At 44.9% G+C, this 22,069-nt stretch overlaps 1 protein-coding gene across 15 annotated transcripts in view; it reads right to left on the reverse strand.

Moving 5' to 3' along the window:
• The window catches only part of pcloa (piccolo presynaptic cytomatrix protein a), a 59,000-nt gene that overhangs the window by 14,333 nt on the left and 22,598 nt on the right, over window positions 1-22,069 (reverse strand). For 6 of the 15 annotated variants that reach the window (XM_028955516.1, XM_028955520.1, XM_028955526.1 and 3 more), the window contains exons 4-15: window positions 17,892-19,970; window positions 13,478-17,756; window positions 11,627-13,215; window positions 9,165-11,265; window positions 7,773-7,838; window positions 6,618-6,706; window positions 6,452-6,527; window positions 5,665-5,790; window positions 3,127-3,235; window positions 2,691-2,758; window positions 2,401-2,606; window positions 19-69 (exon numbers count right to left, since the gene is read on the reverse strand). In XM_028955516.1, the coding sequence (XP_028811349.1) occupies window positions 19-69; window positions 2,401-2,606; window positions 2,691-2,758; window positions 3,127-3,235; window positions 5,665-5,790; window positions 6,452-6,527; window positions 6,618-6,706; window positions 7,773-7,838; window positions 9,165-11,265; window positions 11,627-13,215; window positions 13,478-17,756; window positions 17,892-19,970 (10,839 nt within the window). Of the gene's footprint in view, window positions 1-18; window positions 70-2,400; window positions 2,607-2,690; window positions 2,759-3,126; window positions 3,236-5,664; window positions 5,791-6,451; window positions 6,707-7,772; window positions 7,839-9,164; window positions 11,266-11,626; window positions 13,216-13,477; window positions 17,757-17,891; window positions 19,971-22,069 lie in introns of all 15 variants that reach the window. The other 9 variants (XM_028955521.1, XM_028955515.1, XM_028955518.1 and 6 more) reach the window with 4 other exon arrangements.

The following is a 22,069-nucleotide window of genomic DNA, read 5'->3' on the forward strand; positions in this document are numbered from 1 at the left end:
AGATACTGTAATCCTTACCTGGATATCTCCCGTCACTGGATGTGACTGAGTCTTAGCTGCATCTGAAGACTAAAATATGGAAAAATGTAAGTTTATATCATTAAAATACAGCAGTATAAACCAATGTAACTAGTTAACTATGCAATTTTCATCCTAATATAATCATTCTTTATTAAACAAAAAAATAATAATTCATGTCAGGTGACCTTTAAAAAGACATCAGCTGTGATTGTTGACAGTAATATGTGAGACTCCAGGCACACCACTAGAGGGATTGTATCACTAGTGTTGTTCATACTGACCATACACTACCCATTTGAGCATTTTGCAGATTTGTCCACCTGACGGTTCACCAGATTTGAAGTTGAAGTTGAGCTTTATTGCCATTTCAGATATACAGGGAGTGCAGAATTATTAGGCAAATTAGTATTTTGTCCACATCATCCTCTTCATGCATGTTGTCTTACTGTATAAGCTGTATAGACTCGAAAGCCTACTACCAATTAAGCATATTAGGTGATGTGCATCTCTGTAATGAGAAGGGGTGTGGTCTAATGACATCAACACCCTATATCAGGTGTGCATAATTATTAGGCAACTTCCTTTCCTTTGGCAATATTGGTCAAAAGAAGGACTTGACAGGCTCAGAAAAGTCAAAAATAGTGAGATATCTTGCAGAGGGATGCAGCACTCTTAAAATTGCAAAGCTTCTGAAGCGTGATCATCGAACAATCAAGCGTTTCATTCAAAATAGTCAACAGGGTCGCAAGAAGCGTGTGGAAAAACCAAGGCGCAAAATAACTGCCCATGAACTGAGAAAAGTCAAGCGTGCAGCTGCCAAGATGCCACTTGCCACCAGTTTGGCCATATTTCAGAGCTGCAACATCACTGGAGTGCCCAAAAGCACAAGGTGTGCAATACTCAGAGACATGGCCAAGGTAAGAAAGGCTGAAAGATGACCACCACTGAACAAGACACACAAGCTGAAACGTCAAGACTGGGCCAAGAAATATCTCAAGACTGATTTTTCTAAGGTTTTATGGACTGATGAAATGAGAGTGAGTCTTGATGGGCCAGATGGATGGGCCCGTGGCTGGATTGGTAAAGGGCAGAGAGCTCCAGTCCGACTCAGACGCCAGCAAGGTGGATGTGGAGTACTGGTTTGGGCTGGTATCATCAAAGATGAGCTTGTGGGGCCTTTTCGGGTTGAGGATGGAGTCAAGCTCAACTCCCAGTCCTACTGCCAGTTTCTGGAAGACACCTTCTTCAAGCAGTGGTACAGGAAGAAGTCTGCATCCTTCAAGAAAAACATGATTTTCATGCAGGACCATGCTCCATCACACGCGTCCAAGTACTCCACAGCGTGGCTGGCAAGAAAGGGTAGAAAAGAAGAAAAACTAATGACATGGCCTCCTTGTTCACCTGATCTGAACCCCATTGAGAACCTGTGGTCCATCATCAAATGTGAGATTTACAAGGAGGGAAAACAGTACACCTCTCTGAACAGTGTCTGGGAGGCTGTGGTTGCTGCTGCACGCAATGTTGATGGTGAACAGATCAAAACACTGACAGAATCCATGGATGGCAGGCTTTTGAGTGTCCTTGCAAAGAAAGGTGGCTATATTGGTCACTGATTTGTTTTTGTTTTGTTTTGAATGTCAGAAATGTATATTTGTGAATGTGGAGATGTTATATTGGTTTCACTGGTAAAAATAAATAATTGAAATGGGTATATATTAGTTTTTTGTTACGTTGCCTAATAACTATGCACAGTAATAGTCACCTGCACACACAGATATCCCCCTAAAATAGCATGGTTTTTGTTCAATAATAAAATAATTCCTTAAAAATACAACTTGCCTAATAATTCTGCACTCCCTGTATACATGTCAGTACATAGTGAAAGTAAACAATGTCTCTCTGGAACCAGGTTCTACATATGACATTCAAACAATTAAACAAACATATATATTTATACTGATATAAGGCACATATGTGCGACACAGACAAACTGGGCTACAATGCAAAGTGCAAACAGGGGATACAAGAGTAACATTTAACAAAAAACATGTAGACAGCAATGAGACAGACAGCACTAAACTAGAGAAGTGAATAAAATGTGTGAACTAAAAATAGTGCAAACACTGCTGTGCAAAATGGAACCGTGCAATAAAATGACTCAATATATCAGAGGTAGTGTGTGTGTGTGTGTGTGTGTCAGTCCAAAGGGGAAAGTTCCTGAGTGATGTCTGATGGCCTGTGGAAAGAAGCTATTGCACAGTCTGGCAGTGAGGACTTTGGTTGCTTTGGTTCCTTTTTCCGGATGGTAAAATATTGAAGAGTGCATGTGAGGGGTGTGTGGAGACCTTCACCATGCTGGTTGCTTGTATTTGCACTCACCTTGCTGTGGCGTTTTTTGCTGATGGACGGAGAGCTAGGCTGACCAGGGCTGGGGATGGTGCTTGAGGCGGCAGACGCAGTGCCTGATGCGGCATGGGGACCTTTATCCCCCGCAGAGAGCGAGGCGGGGGCCTGCTGCTGAGAAACCTTCTGCAGCTCTGCAGCCAGCTGCTTCGGGTCCACACCGGGAGACTTCTGCCTGTCTCCTGCAGAGAGACAGGAAGGGTGGAGGCTGCTACATGCATATAAATGAACCACGGGATTAGGAAGATTCATCAAATGTGCAATACCTGCTCTTCCTGAATCCTGAATGTCCAGGTGCTGAGAGATCTCTGAATCGGACAACATGTTAAGGTCGCTGTGTGTGTGTGTGTGTGTATGTAATAAAGAATAAGAAAGAAAGAAAGAAAGAGACATTTTTATTTCAGTATATTACAGATAAATTGCATTTATTTTTTGTTAAAAAAAGTCCAACATTCAAATATATCTGCCAATATTCAGTACAGTTGTTCACAGCCCAGACTTGTGCTGAAACTCAAAAGTAATTGCCAAATTCACCACCCAAAAGACTTAAGATGCATAAGTCTTATGATACACATGCATTTCTAATCAATGTCATATGTATTCAGAATCCATGATATCCAGTTATAAATATTCAGTATTCAGCCCCATTGTTCTGTGTATTTTGCACAACCCTGATCAAAAATAGATGAAAAGGAGACTCACAGCCTGATGCACAGCTCTGCCTCCTCACACTGCTGTCCGACCAGCCCCTGCACCTCCTCATAGGTTTTACCAGTGAGGAGAACACTGTTCCACTCCAGCACCTGCATTCCTACACACAGACATACAGACAATTAGACTTTCATTCTTTTTTAGGACACTTAACACATGAGTGTGCATGAATAAGGTTGGCCTGGTTCTGATTTGTTGGAAATTAATGCAAGTGAGTAGAAGAGTAGAAGATTTATTCGTTTTTAGTCCCACCTAGAGCTTGCATGGACAAGATTCCTTCTTGCTTTTATTTAATAAAAAACAAAAGACATGCAGTGCGGTTAAATTTACAGTACTTAGAAATGAACACACAATGTGAAAATGTGGAGAGAGAGAGAGAGAAAGTGCCACTGTGCCTCTCACTGCAAACCCCTGGGTTAAAGAAAGAATTCGGAGGGCACCGCAAACACACACTTTGAAAGAAGAGAAGAAGCTGATGGACACACTACACACACACGGAAACACTTCACTCGACAACACTTACACAGATGGAAGCGAGTCTTGAGGTAAGCGAGGTAGGCCCTCCTTTTGTGGCGGAGAGCTCGAGCTGTGTGACGGACATGTGGGAGCTCAGGACATTCAGTGTGTATGACTCAGTCACAGCATGGCTCACACACACACACACACACACACACACGTATTCGAATCTGAAATTTTACTGACAGTGCTATCACGCATGTGCTAACTCGCTCTTCTTGACACTCTCTTCACCCGCATCCCTGTCAAAACGGCACCACAACGTTCCAGCAGGTCTGGAGTGTCAAACTGCCGTCGGTTCTGTCTGTAATCTGCGGGCTAAAGGTCCCGGTAAAACACGATCTGCCCTTTCACAAGCAGCGTGCACGCCCACTCCTTCTCCCCACCTTCCCTTCCATTTGTTGCCTCATTAAAAGCGTCCACAGGCATCAGAGAAAAGTGGGAAAGATGGAGAGAGAGATAACAAGAAGTTAAGAGCTGAGAAAGGAGTAAGGAAGAGGGATGGAGATGGAAACTAACAGGTTCATTGCCACTTTCATCCACTTTTACTAGACAGGAGGACAAAATAAAACAATCTTGTTAATTAGTCAACAATTAGTGATTAATTCCATTTTACTCTCTAGAAGCTACTTGGCTGAAACAATTTTGTCAATTCCAATTCATACCAGTAATCATAGTAACAATTACATGCCATTCACCTCTGTACTCTTGAAGCTTTTTTTGGGGGGGATTTGGTCTTTCTACCTTTTTTTACATTTTTACATTAATTAAAAAATATTCTGTTTTTGTTTTTTTTTAAACGTAACGGGTCAAAATGAAAAAGTATGTCTTTCTAAATCCTACTAAAGTATTTTTAGACATTTTACATTTTACATTTACAGCGTTTATCAGACGCCCTTATCCAGAGCGACTTACAATCAGTAGTTACAGGGACAGTCCCCCCCTGGAGACACTCAGGGTTAAGTGTCTTGCTCAGGGACACAATGGGATTAACCTGGGTCTTCTGGTTCATTGGCGAATGTGTTATTCACTAGGTTACTACCACCCCATGTTCTGATTTGTTTAGCACATTAATATAGATTAAATTTAAATTTGTAACTTTGTAAATCTAAAATTAGTAAAAACTTAAAAACTCTTTTCTGCAGTGCCAAAATTAAAAATGAGACATGAAAGTGAAATATGTTGCCCAGAATCCCACAACACCCTGCGCCTAATTAAACGAAGCCCAACACTGAACGGTTTCTCCTCGGTTATCAGTCATGTTGTAATGAGCTTCAACTGCGGCTAATTTTCCCCAGGTTCAGATGCGTGCGTCTATGCGAGTGTTTAGGCGGAGAAAGAAGCTGTCAGTGTGTCTTGCAGCAATCAATACGGCTTCCTTAACACAGCCTGCACCATCAATCAGCGCCGATCTGGGTCAGCATCACAACACTTTCTCCCTCTCCCATCGGCCTGTTTGGCATCTCTGAACGAACAACAAGGTTCATTTTCTAAAAGAGCATAGCTTTTGATCACATGGTTCACGTTCATTTTGAAACCACAGTCCCCACAGATCCAATCCAAAAAGACCATCATGCAAAAAATGGCCGAACTCATTCATAATTCATTTATAGTTCCATCATTTTGTTACCATGTAGTATCAGTATTTAATGCTGCAAAGAACAAGACCATTTAAAAGCTGGCCATGAAAACGCATCTTGTGTGTGATCATGGTGTGGGGCTGTATTTTTCACCGAGTCACAGCCTGTGCCTAGAGGTGAGGAAGCGTCATGCAAATGAGCTGCTATTTCAGTTCGCCAGTCAAAGCTCAATAGTACGTGGCAACAGCGCGAAGGATGTTTTACTTTCCCGACACCCAACTGAGCCTGAGGTGCACTTATGAGTCATACGGGAAAAAAATCGACATTATATAAAGCAAATGCGGGTCACCGAGACGAGACTATTCATCAGCCAAAACTCAGCACAAACGGCGCATATTCTCGCATTTTTTATCATGCTTTTGCAGGTCCTTACCCTCTACAAGTTTCCCGGTCTGTTCTGCGGCTCCCCCGGGAAGCACTTTGGCCACGTACGCTCCGATCTCTCCATTTCCACCTGGAACTTCTTTGCCCCCGACCACGCGAATGCCCAGCCCGTTCCCTGTTGACCAGAGCAATGGTGTGAGCCATTCTGTTTATCATTTCACTCTCCTTTTACATAGCGGGTCAGTTTGGTCCATTTATAAACTTTACTTATTCATGGACCAGAACCTTTATATAAAATATTTGTGATTGTTGGAAGTCGGTGCAGACGTTTAAATGACATTGTGGGTCCAAAGAAACGGCACTGCACACTTTTCTTAATGCAGACAGTAAGACTAGTGAACATGGTTGTCAGGTTGATTTGACCCACGATACAACACAATGGTAGGGTCATCTACAGAATGTGAATGTGTCTGAGATAGAGAAGAAACAGTTCCATAATCTAAGCGTCTGTCTCCCGTTGTATAAAAGGCTCCGCCCCCCAGCTGTTAACAGGAAGTGAGTGAAGGGCACCTTTAAATATTTGCTTTCACGGTTTCTAATTACGTGGATAATATCACAAGTGCATTACAGCTGAGTGATGAGTGTGGAGAGCCACCAAATCACTAGAAGGCACCATGAAATGTCAATATCAAAGCTGACAGTGAGGAGATAAAGCTCAAGCTCCCGACGCAGAAAGGGTGCAGAATTAAATTACGGCTCTGACGGCCCTTTCCTGTGGTAACATCTATTGACTTTATGCCTGGTGAGCATGCAGACAGGGCAGACGAGTGGTTTACCTGATACACTGCGATCTTTGGGGTCTCTCTGGATCCTAACTCGGGTATGGGGAAATGGGTAGTGTATGGATTTCATCTGAAGAAGACAATGCAGGTTGAAATAAAATGGTCCAAAGAACACATCTGAGCAAAAGACGGTGGGGGGGTGGAGGCATGGGAGGGTCACCTGTCTCCTGCCTGTGGCCTGGTCAGTCTCTGGCCGCCCGTCACGAGGCTTGTCAAACCAGTCGGTTTCCTCCCGGCGCAGGTGATACGCTTCAGGGAAATGAGTGGAAGGTCAGGGATTTTACAGTCTGCTGACCAAATGGGCTTCACCTTCTAATCAAAATCTACAAATTGACTGGATCATGCTCAGAGCGAGGATCTGCAAAGGACTTGGTGGACAAAATTGTACTCTTGTACTCTAATACACCATATGACTAAATAGAGTTTTGAGGATTGAGGTTGCAATGCATCATGGATAAAGCCGGTAATATAATGGCCCTGCTGTATGAAATGACAGAAAAGAGATAAAAGAGGCCATTACTGAATGGCTAAGGTGTTTTTTTTGTCAATTACTTGGGGATTTTATCATGGGATTAAATAATGTACTAGAATGTTGGAAATATGCTGGTGTTGGTCATGGTTGGTGATAAAAAAGCCTGAAAACTGTGGTAACCGTGTACACTTGATAAACAGAGATTATTAATGGTTTCAGCATTTATGAAGTTAAGACATGAAATTAACATGATATCTCTGCCTGAGGCGATAACCACCACACTGTCTCATTGTTTATCATTTAATCAGTTATGTCATTCAAATTACAGGCAGGTTCGATCTGGGATGCATCATTGTACATCTGTAAACCAGATATTCAGACAGTGTTGTTGATGTAAATTTCAGAGGTTCCCTCCATTCTGATGACCTTTAAAATCATAGTTTTCGATTTCACAAATTCACCAAATGTAACCTCTCCTTTTCAATAACCTTTCATATACAAACTTTGGAAAACTCTCAGGCTAGGACCCAGTATATCGCTGTGACCCAGGATGTCCCTATACCAAAAAAATATATTTGCAGTACAAGGTGGATAATAATTCCCCCACTTAGCAACGTATTGAATTGATCCATAGAAAGTTAAATTGCAATTATTGTTAAATATATTACTTTCAATACAGTGCAGGTAAAATTCAATTACTTAACATGCTTGTGTCTTCAGTCATAATGAGATGCATTTGAAATCCATAGGGTAGGATGTTGGCTCATGGGTGACTGATAGGTGGGGTTGTGGTGACGTGGGAGGGGTGGGGAGGATTCAGAATCTAATGCCATCATACCCTACCGTTGACATTCTCATGTGAGTTTCCTGGATCGTCTCTGTTCAAAACCACCAGCGAGTCACTTAGTGCTGTAACCAAGGCAAATGCATTTACTTTCCACATGGTGCATATGAAACGTGCCATCATATGCCAACATATGGCATTGCATGCATTGGGTCTTGCCCAAAGTTTTCACTATGGTGAAATTAGTCACTTTTACCTTTAGTATAACACATCAAATCAATACTCCACCTGATTAAGTGTCACAGCATGCGCATCATCTAAGTACACAGTACCATGAGGTGAATGCACTTATGGACTGGACCAAGGATTATTTGGTAATCAGTGTGTGAGAAATGTTAATGATAGTTGTAGGATTTCATGCAGTGTCATGCAATATCACAAGCATGCAAAACTTAAGAACACATGTAAAACAAAAGTCATGCAAATTATGGAACTTTTATTTTATAACAAACACCAAACAAGAATGAACACAAGTGAGAATGCTAAAAAATTAAACACTATCTCTAAAGAAACCAATACTTAACATAATACTTTAAAACCTATTTTAGAACATATTGTAAACATAAATATAGTAGCATCCGCAATAAACTAATTTATAGTTGTTATTACCTTCTTACATGTCACTCATAATAGCAATCAGAATATGTTAATGGTAAAGCTAAAACAGACAGTACACTTTTGCAGCAAATCTGTCACCATTAATGAACTTAGGGTAGTGAGTCTGAAGTGAACTTGCCTTCCATTTTCTTTCTGTTTTATATCCTGCATTAAATTAAAATAATTTAAATCTAAAAATGTCAACAATCAGCTAGTCAAGGAGGCACTTTTGCATTAAATTACGATGACTAAGTAGTTATATATTAACCCTTTTGGTTGTTCCTGAGCTTGCAATATGGGGGATTAAAAAGCTTTTTTACGCAGAATTTGATTTTAGGGGGATTTCAGATGATTCGGTTATCGCTTGGTTAAAACATAATAAATTTTTTCAAGTAATTCAGTCATGTAAAACATCTTTTATGTCAAATGCAACCAGACTGAAAATCATTTGTGAGGGATGGCATGCAATGCAGGAAGCACCAAAAATAATTTTTTTTAAGAGTTGCATGCAAAAAGAATAGTACACTATAGCCAGAAAAGAGATAGACACTGACACAAGACTGACACAGTGACTGTTAAGATACCAAGAAGAATACACACATACACATTCAAAAAGCAAAATGGTCAAGAAAGACAGATGTACACAATGCAGATAAAAGACAACATGGACTCAGCAGAATTGAAACTGATTATGTAGAACAGTTTGGAATGACAGATATCTAGACGGACAGTCAGGTCTGTGTACACAGTGCCATGCCATGTTGGTAGGTAAGCTCTCAACAGATGTGGTTTACCTTCACTGTCAGACATAGTACCCTGCAGGTCATCCATGAGGACGTAGCCACGGCCTCTGGTGGGATCATCCCTCAGGTGTTGCTGCTGTGAGTCTTGCAGGGAGAGACATGAGCCAAACTGGTCCCGAGAGTCAGCAGATATGGGAGGGAGGGGCCCAGCTGATGCCCGTGCCATGCCCATGGGCTGGCCCACTGGACTCAGTGGGCTCTCCTCCTCTGAGTTCTGGGCCACAATGGGAATCCGTCCTCTTCCTCCTGGACCGATAGGCAAACTGGTTGGTTTGGTTCGGCCAGAAGGTGTCTGGTATGCGGAGGTCTCAGTGGAACCCTCACTTTCCGCTTTCAGCCTTAATGAGGAGCTCGAAAGATCTCTCTTGAGCGACAGATCAAGTCCATACATGGAGGATGGCCTGGACGATGGACGGGACCGGCTACCACTTGGATAAGAGGAATCTTCTCCCAGGGATGTTCGCATTCCAGGACTTAGGTTGAGACTCTGACCCAGATTTAATGACCCTGCCAAATTTGCACCAAGGTTGGACCCAAGGTATTTCTGCTGCTCAGCAATGTTCTTGCGCAGACCAAATGTGATTTCATCCTGCAGTAGTCTGCTAGACCTGGGAGATGAGCCTGTGGAGCCCAAGTAGCTGTTGTAGTCCACCTCAAGGCTCCTAGTGTCCTGTCCTGAGGAATACTTGCCAAGTTTGGGGTCAGTTAGAGGGGTCTTATGTTTCTGGTATAGCATGGAAGTCGGGAGCTGTTTGGCAGCCTGCTTCTCAAGTGTCAGCCTGCTCATGCTGTATTTCTCAGTCTTGGGGAAGGGTCTGTATGCACTGCTTGACACTCCTGAGCTTGGGGTGTAGTAGTGGTGTGGGAGTCCAGCCAGTTGCTCCAGGCTTTCTGTCCCTGTGGCACTTCTCCTAAACTCCTGCTTGAGCTGCTGCTTCAGTAGTTTCAGTTCATAAGGCTCCTCCATGGAGTCCTCATCTTCTTGGGCCTTCCCATAAGTGTGGAGCCTTGTGGAGCTCCCCAGGTAGTCTGTCCCCACATCTGCCGCAGTTCTCCTCAGCAAGCGCTCTGCTTTTGCAAGCTCCTTTTCTGCCATGCCATAGGTAGAGCCTGAGAGTCCAGAAGTGCCTTTGGTGAGATCTGCAGCGTCCTCCAGAAGCAAATAGCTCCTTGGCGTTTGAGGGTCCACATCTGCATAAAAGGAGTCGGCAGACACATTGGACATGGGGCTTCCAGCAATGCTGCCTCCTCTGTCCTCCAGAACACGAAGGTCCAGGTGGTTGCCATACTTCCCACTCAGGTAGCTGGAGGCATCTGACTGGCTCCGAATCACGTCATATGATGTGGTCATCTTAGTGGCGTCCAGTTCAGAGAGGAGGGCAGCCTGTTGCCTGGCTTTTTGCTGTAGAAGCAGCATTTGGTGGTAGTTCTGTTGCTGGGAGGCACTGAGTGATGGCACAGAGGAGTAGATGGACTGAGACTGATACGGTTGCGACTGGTACAGCGACTGTTGGTACAGTGTCTGTTGGGGGTACTGGTACTGGGAGTACTTGCCATACTGGGCATCATGGGTAGTTTGTGGCGGGACAAACTGTTCCAGTTCTGACTGTGGGGCTGTGCGAGGCCTTTCCAGGCCATGGCTTCCAACCTCCTCTCCTCCTCCCCCGCGACGCGTCTCTCTGATGTTGCTGACCTCGCTGTCGGACATGTAGTCACGGTCTTCAGCCACACTCTGTAAGTAGGCCCTCTCCCTCTTTTCTCGCTCTTTCAAAAGAACGTCCTTCCTTCGGTTTATGCCCATTTCCAGGTAACGCAGCTTGGCATCAATCTCCTTCTCCTCCTCATCCAGCTCCGCCTGCTTTTTGCGTAGCTTTGACGATTCACGTTCAACCAGGTCCAGTTCTCTGTCAATATCCTGTAGGATCTTTGCCCGTGCCATATTGCTGCTTCGACAGAGTCGCCGACGAGCAGACCCAGTGCTGTAGGCAGTCTGTCCAGCCGTAGCAGCCTCCTCCTCAGAGGGAGGGTTGGGAAGTGTTCTCTTCACTTTCTTCTGAGTGCCTGTTGGGGTTCCACCGGGTGAGGCCTTTGCCTAAAGACAGAAATAATCTTATTTAGATATAATCTTTATCTGATGATATTTTTAATTGCTTAGATTTTGTAATATTACTAGTACTAAGTACCATCATATAAAAAGGAATAATAAACAAAAACAATCATTCATAACTAATCTGCATTTTATTCTAACTTCGAGAAATGTCTTACTGTATTTAATGAATAGCCAAATACAAATACAAATATTAAAAAAACATACTTAAAATGACACAAAAAAAAAGGAGCCTGTGGGGTCTAATGTGTTAGACAAAAGAAAATTTAATTAAGCAGATTTTAATAATGTCATCTACATAGACCTTGGAACTGACTCTTGACCATAATGAAAAAACAAGACTTACAGAATAACCATCTGAGAACTGTACATTTGCTGCTGCTCTCTCTTCCGCTGTGGGACTCACTGGCTTGGGGTCAGACATTGACCTCTGCATGACCTTTGCTGGTCTGGAACTGCCAGGTAGTGCCTTAGATGGGTCTGCTGCAGCCCGGGCCCTCTGTGGACTTGTATCTCCTAAGGATTTTTCATAGGATAGAAATTCAAGGGATTTGCTGGGCGACACACACGGGGAGATGGGAGAGTAGAGGACTTTGGGGGATTTGGGAGGAGCAGGAGAAACTTGGAGTGAGGAGGAGTCGGCTTTGAGGTGAGGGGATTGGTCTATCTCTAACGGAATGGCACGCCTCTTGTCCCTCTGTGGAGAAGAGGTTCTACCAGAGTCAGGGTACTCCACCCTGGTGTCTACCTGAAGCGAATGTCCCCTAAGTCCACCTGAGGAGTCTGTCTGGACAGATATTTCTGTGAGAGCCTGGACTGACATCTGCCCTGAACGCTCACCTGTACTGAACTTCTCACCCCGTGGCTTGCTGCGTCTACCACGAGCTGGAACCTCCCATTCATCCTGGTCCTCATCATCAGTCTGGACACAGCTGTCCACACTTTTCTTAGCTATCCTCTTCTTCCTCCCACCACTGTAGGCCTGGTCTGCTGCATTGTCTTCCTCATCAGTTTGAACACCACTGTCCATTATCTTCTTGCTCTCTGCTAGACCAAGCAAAGCCTCCTGTTGTGTAGCATCTTTTAATTCTCCAGGGTACATCTGCCGGAATTTTTGTTCCTCCAGCTGCTGGCGAAGCTGCTCTTGCAGACGCTGGATTTGCTCCAACTGTTGCTGTTGCTGGGCATAAGTTTCCTTCTGCATCATGAGGTGTGCTTGTCTTTCCTCTTCCTGCTGGCAGAGGATCTGCTGCTTCATGACCTGCAGCTCTTCAAGCTCCTTCTGCACGATCATTTGCTCCTGCTCACGGAAACGGTGAATCTCCTGACGCTCCCACTCCAACTCTTCAGCCAGCCTCTGCTGCTTAATTTTCTCAAGTTCAAGCAGCTCCCTCTCCATCTGGTACTGCCCATCTCCTGCCATCATTGGTGATGATAGGGCTTCTAAGGATGCTGCAATTGCCTCTAAGGAGGCATCTGTGTATGAATCAAGTGCGGATATGGTGGTCACAATAGGGGCAGGTTCAGACAAGGCGGCAGAAACAGTATCTTTAGAGAAACCAGTCTCAAGGTTCAGGGGTTGCTCCTGCTCTTGTTCTGCTGCTGTAGTGGTGATAATGGTTGATAAGAAGCTGTGGGATCTTGTGAGTGGATGACTTTGCAGGGACGAGAGTGATGGCATGGTGTCACTCGTATGCATGCCAGAGAGTGTGTTGTAGGTAGTGCTGAAGATTGAGCCTGGTTGAGTGGTGATGGCATATGTGGATGGCACTGGGGCTGCTACTGAAGAGTACATGACACCGTTAGAGGACCTCAGGACACTTGTCGCACCAAAGTGGGTTCCAACAGCAGATGTGATTCTGGCTTGGGAATACTGTGGAATTGTCATGCCAGAATATGCCACAGTGGTTCTGCAGGAGTAGTCCACAGCTAGACCTGTTAAAAGTCATATTGTTAAAAAGCATTTGATTTAATTATAAAATGTTTCAAATTTCTTTAAATAAAAGTCTTGCCAAATGATGTGAAGCCAAAATATTAGGAAACAGCATGCAGGCACATGCGTTTTTGAATAAAAACAGGGGAATAAGAAAAAAGCATGCAGAGATGATGCAAAAAAAAAAAAAGTTTCAGCCAGAAATGAGAGGAGGCAACTCAAAGTAATATCTCAAAGAAAGATCTGTGATGTCGGCATACTGACCTGCTTCCGACATTTTCCCAGAAGTCAGGTCAACAGCGCTCTCTGTTACATTATAATCATAACTGTTCTTACTCTTGTAGAGGAAAAGTCCTGCCTCTGCCAAATTTGTGTCGGACATAGAGGGCTTAATTCCACCAAAACCCCTCATTCCATAAGGAGAACGGTCATACTGGTAGTGGTCATCCCTGTAGCCAAAACGATCCTCTGGCAAGGGCGCAGGTGTTTGCTGTGTAGCACAGCTTCCTGCAAATGGGAGTTTGTAAACAACATCACAGCACACAGCTCTTCTGCCAGCAGTCAAGTCCACAGGCTTCCCATCTTCCTCTGTGACCACTGCTGTCACCACCTCTGACGAAGACCCGTCCACAGACACCACGGATTGAAAGGGTTTTGTTGTAGTGAGATCCATGGCTCCAGAAACGCCAGTGTCCATGCGAGGAGGTATGCTGGCGCCAATGCCATTCGTTACGCTTGTGGGTGCAAGTGTCACAGGAGGTGTCAGATTTTTGCTGACACCAATAGAGAGATTAATTGGTTTCTCGGGTTGGGCATCTACTGGCCTATAAACGATCTGCGAAACTGGCTCAAACGATTTGACCGTTGTAAGCTGAAGAGGCATGGAGGTGGCCTGCGACGTGTCACTGCCATAAGAAATAGTAGCAGTACAAGTGAGGATGGTGATGCTATCCGTCACCACAGATACTGAAGAAGCCGGTTCAATGCTCAGGTTTACCACGGATGACTGGACAGCACTTGTTTGCTTTGGCAGAGCTTCTGTGGCTAATGACTGACGTCTGGACTCTGAAGATGAAAGATCGACACCTTTTCTGATGGTATCTGCATCTATCTTTGGGGTGCGGAGATCCACTACCTCACCAGCACAATAACTCTGGGAAGGTTGTGATGGGGCCTTCAGGTTTACAGGGGTGGATGAAAGTCCATTTGCTCCTGGGGTAGTTAGCGGTGGAGGTACTCGTTCATGTACAACAGACACTGTGGTTCTTTGCATTTCTGTGGTGACAACTTGAGCAACCGCATTAGGTAAAGTTGCTGGTGCTTGCGTTGATGAAATGGCTTCATACACGTGACTCCTGCTTGAAACAACCCTCTCTGGTCCACAAATTTCTTGGCTTTCTATAGATTCTGTAATTCGAGTGAAAGCAAGTGGCACCCGGGTAGTTTGTGGTGGTGGCTCTGGTTGTGTGATGCGGTGACACTGTGATGTCGAGCCAGGGCTTGTTGGGGCCTGTGTTGTGATTCCGCCATCTACAGGTGAATTTGGCTGTGAAGGTAGTGTAATAACCACATAAGTGTCATGTAAAGATTTTGTGTGTCTAGGGGATGAAGGGGTTGAGCCACATTTGGGTGAAGTGGCACCTGGCTTGGAGTCGGCTGAAGGGCTCAAGTTGAGAGCAATTTCTGTTGTCCCTGTGGTCAGTACAGATGGTCTGACAGGTACATGAGCAGGGGAAGGTGGTTGAACACTTGACATGGGCTTTGGAGCCACTGGAGGTTTGTCACATGGTCTGTGACTGAATGTTAACCCAGCTGGAATGGAGGTTGGCTTTGGAGGCACAGGTGGAGGGACATGTGGCTTGTATGTTGGAGCCATAGGCTGCCTTACTGAAACAGTGGGACCGGTAGCATTCATCCCAGCAGTCTTTGGAGGAACCTGAGGTGAAATCTTTTTTGAGTAGAGAGTGGGTTTGGGCAGTGTTGGTGGCGGTAGGGGTGGGGGAACTGGAATGTCTGTTTTTTCCTGAGATACACCGCGGCGTAACACTGCTGGTTTGGGTGGAATGGGAGGAGCTGTAGAAACTATGCTTGGTGTAGCGGGAACATACTGAGGTACAGTTGGTAGAGGTGATACGCTTGCTGCAAGTGGGGCTGAAGGTCTGGTGACCACAACAGGTGCAGGAGCAGAAGCCAAGTCTTCTTGACTGGAAACTGAGGTCTTAGACAAGTCAACCACATCAGTATTTAAGTCTGGATGAGGTGCAACTACCAAAGGATCAGTGACAGATGTTTCTGGGTGTGTTTGTTGGACGTCAGGAGATGGCTGGCATGATTGTACCTCAGATTGTGCTAAAACATGATCTAAATTACTGACTGGTTCAGTGGTTGGAGATGGAGATGTAGTTGATTGTAAGACAGGTTCTGTTGGCTCAGGTGAACTGCTGGGCATATTTTCTGGCTTTTCCTCTGTAATACTGTCATCGTCAAGTTCCTCCTCACCTGATGAGCACTGAATCACCCTTAGGTCTGGTATGGGATAGAGAGCTCGTTTTTGAGACACTCCAGACACAATTTCAGCACTTTCTGGAGCTGCTTCTCCTTCAAATCCAACATCCTTGATGTCAGGACCTGGCAGTGTAGGACTGGTTCCTGGGGTCAGAACAGACTTTTGTCGCTTCATAAGCTCCTCATAAGCAGCTTCTGCATCTAGCAGTGGTTTGCCATCCTTTCCTAATGTCACTTCACTACTTGTCGTGATTGTCACAGAACTTGAGATAGTGTCAGATAGTATGATTTCTGGCTGAGGCAATTTTTTCAATGGCTGTGGTTGTTTCAACTCATGCTCTTTGAGCATGATTTCCTTTTTCTTCATCATGTCTTTGTACACCTCATCTGGTGATCTCAGTATTTTAGGTTTCTCTGTTACTGTGATTTTCTCAGTTTGTCTCTCTTCAGTTGTATCTTCAACCAGAGACTCATAAACATAATCTTCTATTAGCATGCCCCCATACAAAGACTCTTTTCCAAGTGGAAGTTCATTCTCAAAATTGGGGGACTTAGCCCTCAACATTATTTCATCATAGGCCTCATCGGCGGTTTTCAGTGGCCGTGTTTCATTAGATAGTTTATCACTGTGTTCCTCATCAGTGGGAGAATAAAGTGACACAGATGTTGGCAGTTGGTACACTTTCTGCACAGCAGCAATCTTCTCTGGATGAATCTCGAGTCCTTCAGGATCAGACTCCATGCTTGGGGAGAAGTCTGAGCACGATGACCTCCGGAACTCTTCCATCTCTGCTTCCTGACGCAATTCTTCTGTAGGCGATGCGTCCTCTATTGGTGAGAGGTTGCTTGGTGGTGTTTTGGGGTGCTCCCGTCTCCTCTGGGCTCTTATTTCCTCTTTGTCTTTCTTTGATTTCTTTCCAGAGCCCTTGTGCTTCTCCTGTTCCCTGAGGAGCTCTTCTTCTTCGCGTAGCTCTTCTTCTTCTGAGGAGTCTTCTATTGTGGGCAGCACCTGACCCGGCTGTCTGTGCTTAGCCTTACGGTGCTGTTTGCCCTCTCCACTGGATCTGATGTGACTGGGACTACTGCTGTCACTGTCTTCATCAAGAGAAGACATAGAGGTGGGTGATGTCCCTGGAGTAAAGCTTGATGCATGAAGACTGGAGGAGCCTTCTCCTCTAGAACGATCATCAGGAGAATCTGTTAGACTTTCAGGCTCTCCGTCATCTGAGGTCTGTCGCACAGTGGCTGCAGTGTTCAGCTCAATGGTTTTAAAGTGTCGGATACCTGCTGCATTTTCAATTAAGGGTCTATCGCCCTTCTCTGGCTCTTCTTTTGGTGCTTCAACAGTTTGGGCCAGAGAGGTGAGGTTCTTCAAACCGTCGTCTTGCTCTGGACTAATGCTGCTCTTTTTGAGAAGACGTCTGACCTTCCCTGCGTCACTTTTCTCCTTTTCATCTTTTTCCAGTATTTTGTTTTCATCTTCCCTAATCTTTTGTCTTTTCATCTTTTCATCATCAGATGGTAACGTATCCTCATCTGCACTCATTTCCATGATTTGCTTTCTTATGGAGTCTTCTTCTTCTGTGGATGCTGGACTGTCTCCTTCATAATCCAATTTCGTACACAATTTCTCTGTTTTCTGTAGGCTCGGGGAAGGCTCACTCTCGCTGCTGTCCTCCAGAGAATCTTTACACAATTCTGCTGGAACCATTAGCTTCTTCCGCTCTTTCTTTGGGCCTGAAGCATCACCAGACTCATCCTTCTTTGCCTGAACCGCCCCTTCATCATCTGGACTTTGCTCTGGGGACATTGGAAGCACCTCCAATCGACGTCGGCCTTTTACTGGGTCACTGGGTTTCTGTGAATCCTCCTTTGTTCTTGTGGTAGATTGAGCCTCCAGAATAGGTAGAACAGTGCTCTCTAATTTGGCCAGATCTGAAGGACTCGTAGGACTGCCCTCTTGACCGCTTGCATCCTTATTTACAGCAGCTTTCAGCTGCTCCATCTCCTTTAATTCATAAACAGCTTCTGCCCGCTGCTGTAAAAAATAAATGTTAAAAATGTTAGCTTTACAACGTATATGAAGAGTCAAACAGAATAAAGTGAAACCTACAGGGACCTACTGATATTTTGAACTATGAGGGGTTACTTCTAGTTTACCAAGCGTGGTTACCTCTCCCAAATCATCCACGCTGACTGGTGGTGTTTCACCATCTGTTCTCTGAAGCGATTCTTCCTCTGAACATTTCCCCTTGACCTGTTTGCTAACTACAGAGGGGGGGGATTCTGGCACTGCTACTGGGTCTTTAGTGTTTGACACATCCTCAGAACCTGGATCAGCAGGCGTGGATTCTGTCACTTTCACACAGGAGTCTGTGTCCTTCAGAAATTTTTTGCTAATCTGATCTTGTGGAACAGATTTCTTGTCTGAATCATGGTCTGTGGCCGAAGTTTGCTCTGTCTGTAATGTTCTGGGCAACGGCTGTATGTGTGTCGTGTGATCTGTCTGATCACTAACTGCAGAATCAGCCTGTGTGATCCCACATTCACTAGTTCCTGCACCGTCTTTAGAAACACGGTTCTGCTCTAGCAATGCAGTGTTCTGTCCAACATGTGATGGTGAGGACGGCTCGTGCTGTATGGAAGGAGTGGACTCCTCCAGGCTCTTGTCTGTCTGTACTTCACCTGAGCTTTGAGTCTCACAGCTTAGTGTAGATTCCTGCTTACTGTCTGAGAATGTTTCTGGTGCGATTTCATTAGTTTGTTCATGACCTGAAGTGCATTCTGGGTGAGAATATTTTGCAGTGGTCTCATGCTGTGATTTTACTTTGTCATTTTCTTTACTGACACTTTGCTCTTTATTACTACTTGATTGATCGACTATTGCTTTGGCTTTTTCTGACGCCTCAGCTTCTTTGGCCTGTAAATCATTTTCTACCTTCGGTTCCTGCTTCTCACTAGCTTCTGAAGAAGAGGGTTCACCAGCACCTCCCTGAAGTTCCTGTGTATCCTTTCCTAGCCGAGCTTCTGACTCAGTCACTCTGCTGAATGCCTCCATTTCAGAAGTGTCACTAGCTACAGGGGGTGGCTGAGCATCTGTTCTGATATTTGCTTCAGTCTGTTCACCCCTTTTGACATGGGACAGAATGTCTTGAGACTTAACATCAGCAATCGTATCTGGAGATACTGAATTACCTAACGGTGATGTTTGTTCCGGCTCATGGGAGGAACTCAAAACCTGAGGTTCTGAGTCTTGGGTCAGCTGCTGATCGCCTGGTCTGGGCTTTGCACTCTCAGAGACACTATCAGTGAACTGAGTCTGGTTCTTACTGTCACCTGGGGATGATGGCGAGCCATCCTCTGCTGTTACGCTCTGTGTGGCTGGATCAGGGTCTGAGCTCTGAGGTTCTGATTGTCCCTGCAAGGTTTTTCCAGGGCTAATCTCTTCCTGTTTATCAGCTAGGGGGAGCTCAGCAGGCTTCAGTGCAGCAATCGTGGTTATTGACCTTTCCTGCGTGTTATTATCATCCTCTGCTTTAAAAGGAGGATCTTGCTTGACCTCCTCAGGTTCTGCCTCAGTCGTAGTAGCCTCTGCACATGCAGACGTACAGTTATTTATCATTTCAAGCTGCTCTATTACCGTCTCTTCAGCATCTGGCTTCTGCTCTGCAGGAGACAGAGCAGAGCTCTCTGCAATCTCTGGTTCTAACTCGGACTGTGTATTCAGCACTTCAGGGGCTTGAACACTCCCTTCATCCATATCTTTAGCCTCTCTACAGATGTTAGACGGTGGTGGTAAAGGCTGCTCAGCTTGAGCAGGTAAACTCTCAGCTTTTGCTGATTCTAGTGCAGGTGTTTGTGCCTGGCCCTCCTCAGATACCTTTTCAGTGCTCTCCTGCAGGGCAATGCCCCCCTCACGTTCCGCTGTGGCCACTGCTGCTGCAGCTGTATCTGCCACCCGTTCCGACGCTTCGGCTGGCTCTGGATCTGGCTTTTCTGTCTGCACCTGGGCAATGCTGGGAGTCCTTTTCAACTCTTTAGCAGGGGCAACAGGAGCAGTCACAGCAGGGGATTGCTGGGTATCAGGGGCAGGGGAGGCAGGGACAGGAGCGGGGCTGGCGGGTGGGGTGGAAGCAGCCGAGGCTGGTTTGGCTTGGTGCTTGGCTGGGGAGGGCATTGGTGAAGGTGGCATGTCTCCCAGCTGCCCAGATAGGGCTCTTTGGGTCTGGCAGTTCAGGCACAGCCACTCAATCTAGAAGAGAAAAAATAACAATTATAGTTGTGTAGCGTAACTTAAGGTTTGCCCGAGTTCTTCAAATTTTGTTTTTAATAATAATTCATGTATCTTAGAGGACGAGAAGGCCAGTGTGAGCTCCATTCTCTTTCAGGAGTGCTTTTTACATTTATGTAACTCAAGAGATAATCCACTCATAATGCATGCTAACGTGATGAAGTTCTTCAAGCTGGTTTCAGAAAGACTTAAGACTGCATTCACAGCGTTTTCATTGGCATGATGGAGCAAGGAATGACTGCATGAATGAACTGGTGACCATATATAAGTTTTATAAACCATGTTCCCCCGCATTACATGCAAGCCACCCCACCCATCCCCATAGACGTTTTCAACCAGCGTAGGCTTGAGGAGAGAGTCCTGTTTAGCTGTGCCAGCTAGAGATGCCCTGACTCATGGTTTCACTCAGTGTATCTTACAAAAGGAATAAAGAAAATAAAATGGCACATTTGTTTTGTTTTGTGTGGTTTCTTTTTACTAAATTATGTGCACACCCATATATATATGGAGCAAGGAATGATTGCATGAATGAACTGGTGACCATACACACACACACACACACACACACACACACAAATCATTGCAATCATTCCTTGCTCCATCATGACAATGAAAAGACTGTGAATGCAGTCTTTCTGAAACCAGCATATATATAAACCAGCATATATATAAACCAGCATATATATATATATATATATACATACACACACACACACACACACACACACACACACACACACACACACACACACACACACACACACACACACACACACACACACACACACACACAAATCCAACACCCCACGGCTATGAAAATGCATGAACGAAACCACTCTTCCCACCATCAGCAGAGCATGTGAATGTTCACAGAACCACAACATGCTGGTAGAACATGACCAGCTGCTGGTGGGCCTTTGTTCCCCACTGTTGGCGGTCAACTTGGCTAAAGCACAGATTAGCCTTAGCCGTTAGCAACATGAATTCATCGTTAAGGTTGCGGCTCTTGGCTATTGCTAATAGTGAAACAGTTACATTAATATAAGGGAATTATTTGACATTATTGTAACATTATTAGTGAGACAATTTAAGAGCATAACACAATTATCTGTGTCTAAAACATTCTACCGTAGACAACCTTAAAATACATAGCCTACCTTGTTAAATACAAAATTGTGCTCTCTTATGTTATTGTTGGTATTGTTCAACTCATTGTTTTATTACTGTTTAAAAGGCATTGAATACATTACATTTACATTTACATTTAAGGCATTTGGCAGACGCCCTTATGCAGAGCGACTTACAACGTGCTTTCATGTTAACGTTTGCTTTTCATGTTAACAATTTCTCTCCCCTTATCATCGAAAATGGTATCTAATATTTTCTAATATATTATCTAATACAGGGTCCCTTTTTTGAGCGTGCTATATATTGGTGGGTATTCTTGCATTACATTCTTTGCAGAAGGTGTTGCAGTTATGGGGGTGACGCTGTGCTGCTAATGCCTCAAATCCCAGGCCAATCGGAATCGCACACCGTGGCGGCGGTCCCCTGGTTTGACTGCGGGGCTTATCCAAAATCCAGCAGAGATTTGGGGATCTGAGCCTTTCCTGGTGTTCGGAGGAGCACCGCGGCACAAAGGAATTAGCGGCCAGTAGCGCGGAGGGGGGCAAAGCGAGGACAGAAACTCTCGGCCGCGTGACGCACAAAGGAATGTTTACACGCTTATTCTTGCTTTCCTATCTCTCTTTGTTTCTTTTGCTCATTTTCCGTCCAAAGCTACTTAGAATCTAATCCCTCTGTAAATAGCCTTCATCCCCAAGTGCCTGGTGACATTTTGTTATCAGATCAGCCGAAGGCAAACCGGCAGAGGGAGCTAAATTGAATGCGCGTCGGACTTTAAGTACCATCAGCAGAGATTCCCTTAATAACATAGAAATCGTGCGGTTCAGCAGGCCGTGCCAGTGGCCCGGAAGACAGGCCTTTTGACGGTGATTTTTACAGCCTCGCAAGGATTTGGCCTCCAAGCGCGGAGAGCTCGGCGGAGATGTGAAGTAATG

This window comes from Denticeps clupeoides, chromosome 15 (genome assembly GCF_900700375.1).
Source record: "Denticeps clupeoides chromosome 15, fDenClu1.1, whole genome shotgun sequence".
Classification (NCBI taxonomy): Eukaryota; Metazoa; Chordata; class Actinopteri; order Clupeiformes; family Denticipitidae; genus Denticeps; species Denticeps clupeoides.